At 65.9% G+C, this 5344-nt stretch overlaps 1 protein-coding gene across 1 annotated transcript; it reads right to left on the reverse strand.

The window, feature by feature from the left end:
• Positions 1-1360: 1360 nt before the first annotated feature.
• LOC120763521 (GRAM domain-containing protein 2A-like) lies at positions 1361-4549 on the reverse strand. The gene is made up of 12 exons (XM_040086937.1): positions 4453-4549; positions 3957-4081; positions 3797-3872; positions 3421-3594; positions 3231-3329; positions 3034-3105; positions 2899-2958; positions 2575-2638; positions 2215-2325; positions 2009-2111; positions 1692-1799; positions 1361-1621 (listed from the first exon to the last, which is right to left on the reverse strand). The coding sequence occupies exons 2-12, from the start codon at positions 4061-4063 to the stop codon at positions 1606-1608; spliced, it is 990 nt and encodes a 329-aa protein (XP_039942871.1). The 5' UTR covers positions 4064-4081; positions 4453-4549; the 3' UTR covers positions 1361-1605.
• Between the last annotated feature and the right edge of the window lie 795 nt (positions 4550-5344).

A 5344-nucleotide genomic window follows, 5' to 3' on the forward strand; every position in this document is an offset into this window, starting at 1 on the left:
TTGGGATTGGTCTCCATGGCTCTGCTTTGCTTCTCCACAGCGAAGGGCGCAGCAAGTCCCCGGGGTCCCCACCCCATCTCTGCAGGTACCAACTTTCTTGGCACAGCTCTCACCTGAGGTTTATTGCTCGCAGCTTCCCGCTTCTGTTTGCTTTCTTGTTGCTGGTGAAAGGGCACAGCTCCCCTCCCTGCCCTGCCCCATGCCCCTCTGCAGGGCAAGAAGGCGGAAAAGGGGCCCCTAGCCGGGCACAGCCCCTGCTTGGTGTGGGGCAGTTGCCAAGGGATGGCTGCAGTGAGGCTGGGGGTCCTCAGTCCTGCAGACCCTCGAGTCAAGAGTCCTGCTGTCCCCATGCAGGCGGGACCCTCACATGGAGGGGCACCCCCTCCCTGGGCACTGGAGCCCTGTGGAGTACAGCCCTGTGCCACCACAGCTGTGCTTTGTTCCAGCCCTCGGGAGGGACATGGAACCCTGGCAGCTCCCTCCCCTGAGTGCCTAGTGTCTTACGCTGTGGGGACCAGACCTGTTGCTGGAAGACTGCCCTGGGCTGGGTAGTATGGGGCAGAGCTGGTCCGTGGGGCTGAGCAGCAGGATGAGGAGGGGGAGGATCCCTGATCTTGGCTTCACCCACTGCTGCTGCCCCAGGCACAGAGCTGAGCTGCTGGTCTGGGGAAGGGTTGGCCCAGGAAATGGCACAGAGAAAGGAGCTGTCAGTTTCCCCACCTTGGTGCTTGGGGGAAGCCCCAGAATGGGATTAAGCTCCAGGGCTTTGGGCTGGGTGGATCCTTTGTGGGGGTGCAGGTTCTGCTGTGCCTCCAGCTGTGCTTCCCCCCCCCCAGCTTATGCTCAGAACCTGGGGGAACCCAGTGTCCCCACAGTAGACCTGTGACCCTGCACCTGCTGGAAGCCCGCCCTTTGGGAGGTGAGCCCTGTCCTAGGGAAGGAGCAGGGTAAGAGCCAGGGTCTGGGCAGCTGTGGGGCCCTGGGGCTCCCTAGTGCACCCCCACTGCCCCCTTCCCCTCTGTCCCCCATTGTCACCAGCACTCAGCTCCCTGGGGGACTGCTCAGGGTCTTCTGCTGCTCCCTGGACTCCTGGGACATCAACACCCAGAGCTGCCTCCCCACACCAGTCAGTCAAAACCCCTGTCTGCCGTGTCCTGGTCTGTTCTGGGGAGCAGGGGGTGCATGAAGGGGGACTGGTTCATGCTCATCCTGTGGCACCTGGCCCAGCAAATAGTAAGTATTAATATAACACAGATTTTATTGATTTTATTAATAGAATAATCTGTTCTCTGTGTCCCTGCCTTGCCTGGGACTTGACCCCCTCTGCCTGCCCCCTCCTTGGCAGGGAGGGCTGGGTGGGGGTTGGTGCTGACTCCAGCCCCGCTTCCCTGCTCTGTGCCCCGCCGAGAGCTCCCTGGGTCTCTTCTGCTGCTGCACAGGGTGGGCAGACGGGCAGTGAGATGGAGCCTCACAGCCCACGTGGGCTCCCAGGCATGGTGGGGGCTGGAAGGCATTTGGTGACAGAGCCCCTCCTGAGAGGCCAGGGAAGGGCTCAGAGCAGCCCCTGACCCCCAGCTGCACCTCTGGTGATGGTCCTCAGTGGCCTCACGTTTTTTTGTACCTGGGGGGGGAGGCAGGGTGAGGGGGAGTCTCTGCTGGGGAGAGAGCCCCCCCCACACCCCACCACTCACTGCTGTGACAGGTTGAGGTCTGGCCAAGCCCCCACGAAGGCCAGCTGCTGCTCCAGCTCCGCAATGCGCAGACCAATGTACCCCGAGGACAGCAGCAAGGCCACCATGCTGAGGAGAGGCCAGCGTCAGCCGGGGGCACAGGGTGGTGACACGTGGCAGGAGCAGTGCCACGTCCAGGCCCCCGTGCGTTCGCCCCTGGGGATGGGTGGCCGAGGGGAAATGCGGGAACCCCGGCCTGCCGGTGCCACCCTGGACAGGCTGTGTCGAGGCACAGGAGGGATGGGGACTGGGGGTGTGAGCAGTTCCTGGGGACTCACAGCAGCAGGTAGATGATGATGATGATGTTGAGAGGGCTCAGCTGGGGGTTTATCCGGGACCAAAATGCAGTGGCCCAGGCCCAGAGCAGGGTGTGGGGTCCCCCTGCCAGGACAAGGCAGTGTTAGTGGCACTGGGAGTCTGCGCCCAGCTTGGCCAGGGTGCAAACCCCCAGGATCATCCCCCCATCCCGAGCACCCTGACCCACCCCAGCGGCTACGTGTCTCTGCTGAGGGCACCCTTTGGCTGCTGCTGGGAACTAGCAGGGCCACGCCGTCATCCTCGTCCTCCGCTTGCCTTGATCGCGGGTTTGCCTTATCTGCAGGTGACACAGGAGGGATCTAGGTGTCCCGGGAGCACGCAGGGCCACAGAGAGCCGATCCTGCACTCCCTGGAGCTGTGGGAGATGCTGGTCGGGGGTGGGGGGTGAGGGCCGTGTGGTCCCTCCCAGACCATGGGTGTCTGGGGAGAGGAGCAGAGCCCAGAGCTGCCAGTGGGGACACGAATGTGGGCAGGGACACGAGCAGGGCTGTGAGCATGCGAGGGGTGCACCAGTGTGGCCGCTCACCCCGGGATTCATGGAGGCTGTTGGGCGCTGGGGTGATCTGTTCCAGGTCTGACTGGCTCGGGATCTGGAAGAGGACAAGCCCCGGTCATGATGTGTGTCCTCAAGGCACCTGCCCCTCTGCCATGGGGACATGGGTGGGGTCTGATAGGACCTTTGTCACAGACAAGAAGGAAGGGTCCTGGGGTCTGCACTGCCTCAGGCTGGGGCTCTTCATGTTTCCCCACCACATCTGGCCACTGCACCCAGCCCACCCCACCCCATCCAGGGGTCTGGGACCACTCCTCCTCCTGCTGTAACCTCCTGCCCTCCGTTCCCTGGCCTTACCTGAGACTTCCTTCGGGTTTCCTCATTGCTCACGGAGTCTCGAGGGCTCTGGCTGCTGTCCTGGGCAAGAAGAGATGAAGGGAGGTGCCCTGCAATGGATGATGGAGCCCCCCTCCCCATCCAGTCCCTGCATACCTGCAGGTGTTTGCAGACCGACCTCAGGAGCTGGTATGTGGCCTCTCGCTGGCGCAGGGACACAAAGAGGAACTGCCAGGGAGCAGGAAGGAGATTTGTGCCCGAGCTGTCTCCTTGGGCAGGGCCCAGAGCCCACAGGGACCAGGACACTCCAAACAGCCCCTGAGGCTGTCCCCCAGCACCGTCCCCGGTCTCACCTTCTCCCCCTTGGCCGTGCGGATGCTGACTGCGTTGGGCACCAGCAGCGCCGTGTTGGTCTTTTTAAGGGCTGAGATGGAGGCGACAGGGACCACGGCCTGTGCCGGGGGGACAGGCTGTGTCACCGTGTTCCCAGCTGCCACCTGTGCCCTGGCCTGTGCCACCGGCCCCATGCCCACTCCAGCCCACCTTGATGTCCTTGAGCAGGAGGTTGGAGTGGAAGCAGATGTGGCTGGAGGACACGTAGAGGCGGCCGTGGTAGGGCACCTCTCTCTGCCAGGCGCATGAGAAGCAGCCCAGCAGCACGTCCTGCTCGGCGAGCTCCCTGAAGGCCCGGCGGTAGCTGCTGTCCTGCTTGCTCAGCTGCGGGAGGTCGGGGGGATGGTGCTCGGGGCCAGCCCTGGCACCGTGGCCATCCTGCAGCCCCTTGCTCCATCACCACGTCTGCCACGCAACCAGGACAAGCCCTCCCTTGCCCCAAGAGTGTGTCCAGCCAAGACCATGGGACTGGAACTGGGGCTGGTGCTGGGGTCCTGCTCCTCAGCTCCGGTACCCCCAGACTCACCGAGGGAGATGGGGGTCCCTGCCTGCCCGTGGCTGCCTGCTCTGTCTCCTTGCAGGAGGACTCATAGGTCCTGGATCTGGAAGGAGGCATTGGAGGGGGTGACTCGAGGGGTATGTGGGGCTGGGGTGCGGGATGCGTCCCCATGAGATGCAGCACCCACCTGGTGAGCTTGGGCTGCCTCAGATGGACACTTCCCCTCTCCTCCAGGCTCCGCCACTGCTTCTCCCCCAGCATCTCCTGCCTGCTATGCCTCAGTTTCCCCGACATGAAGGATGAGTCCGACAGCTGAGGGAGAGGGGACAGGTTGTGGGGACAGCAGATCCCAGTGTCACCAACCTATCCTTCCACCGGGGAGGGCATGGGGACGGCGCTCAGGCTACGCCGGGACTGTCTCATGACCCCTTGGTCTGTCCCATGGTATCCTGTGCTGGCTACGACCCCGCCGTGGGCAGCAGGGGCTGGGGTGATGGGGGAAGTGGTGAGGGGGAAAGTGATCCCGGGGCCGGGGGATGCCGGCCCGAGTGACGGCCGGTGCTAGGTCCGGGAGTGCGTGGCCGGTCTGGCTCCGGAGGGGACGGGAACGCGGCTGCTGTCCCGGACCCACGCGCGGCCCCAGAACCCCGTCCCGGGCAGGTCCCGCCCTCCCCGCGAGGTACCTGCTGGGGGGCACAGCCGGGACCCCCGGTCCCATCGAAGCTGTCCCGCTCTCACTCCTTCCAGCGCCGTTCCTGCTCCGCTGTTACCTCCTCCTCCTCTTCCTCCTCCTCCCGAGAAAGGGCAGCGGGCGGGGCCGGGCGGCCGCGGCAGATTCGCAGGGAGCGGCCGGGGCAACCCCAGCCCAGGACGCACGGGGGCTGCGTGGGGTGAACCCCAGCCCGGCCCCCGGGGGAACGCCGGACCAGCCAGCTCCCTGCAAAACAGCTGCAAGTGCGCTCCAGCCCCAGCAGCGCCGAGAACCGGAGCGGCGCAGCCAGTCCCGCGGCGCTGTGCCATCCTGTGGCGTTTCGCCGTTCTACGGGCACCCCGCACCCCACGGGCGTTCCGCAAACCCGGGGCGTTCCGCGGTGCCGGGACACCGCACGGCAGCGTCCGCCCGGTGCCCGCTCCCCTCCCTCCTGCCCTGGCCCCCCAACGCCAGGCACTGCTGGGGGCACGTCCGCCCCTCGCCTCGGGGTTTCCGCCGTGGGACGGGGACCCCCAGAGGGAATTGGGGAGGGGGCGCGGACGGGCCGGGGGCTTTGGGCAGTGCCGAGACCGCGCCCCCCCCGCGGGCCCTGGGGCAAGTGCGAAGGCCGCGGACCCAGCCCGGTTCAGCCCCTGCTCTCTGGACCGAGGCCGATAACGCCCTTCCCGCAGCGAGGAACGGCCAAAACCCGGGCCGGCCCCGGGTGGGACGCGGCGCGGCCCGAGGGGGCTGCGCTCCGAACGCCCACCGCACTCGGGCTCCCACGCCATCCGCCTGGATCCCGCTCCATTCCCCCACACCGGGCAGACTCGGGGTGTCACTACCTGCCCTTGGCCACATTCTGTCACACACCCCGGCCCCCT

The sequence above is a fragment of the Hirundo rustica genome, chromosome 26 (genome assembly GCF_015227805.2).
Source record: "Hirundo rustica isolate bHirRus1 chromosome 26, bHirRus1.pri.v3, whole genome shotgun sequence".
Lineage (NCBI taxonomy): Eukaryota > Metazoa > Chordata > Aves > Passeriformes > Hirundinidae > Hirundo > Hirundo rustica.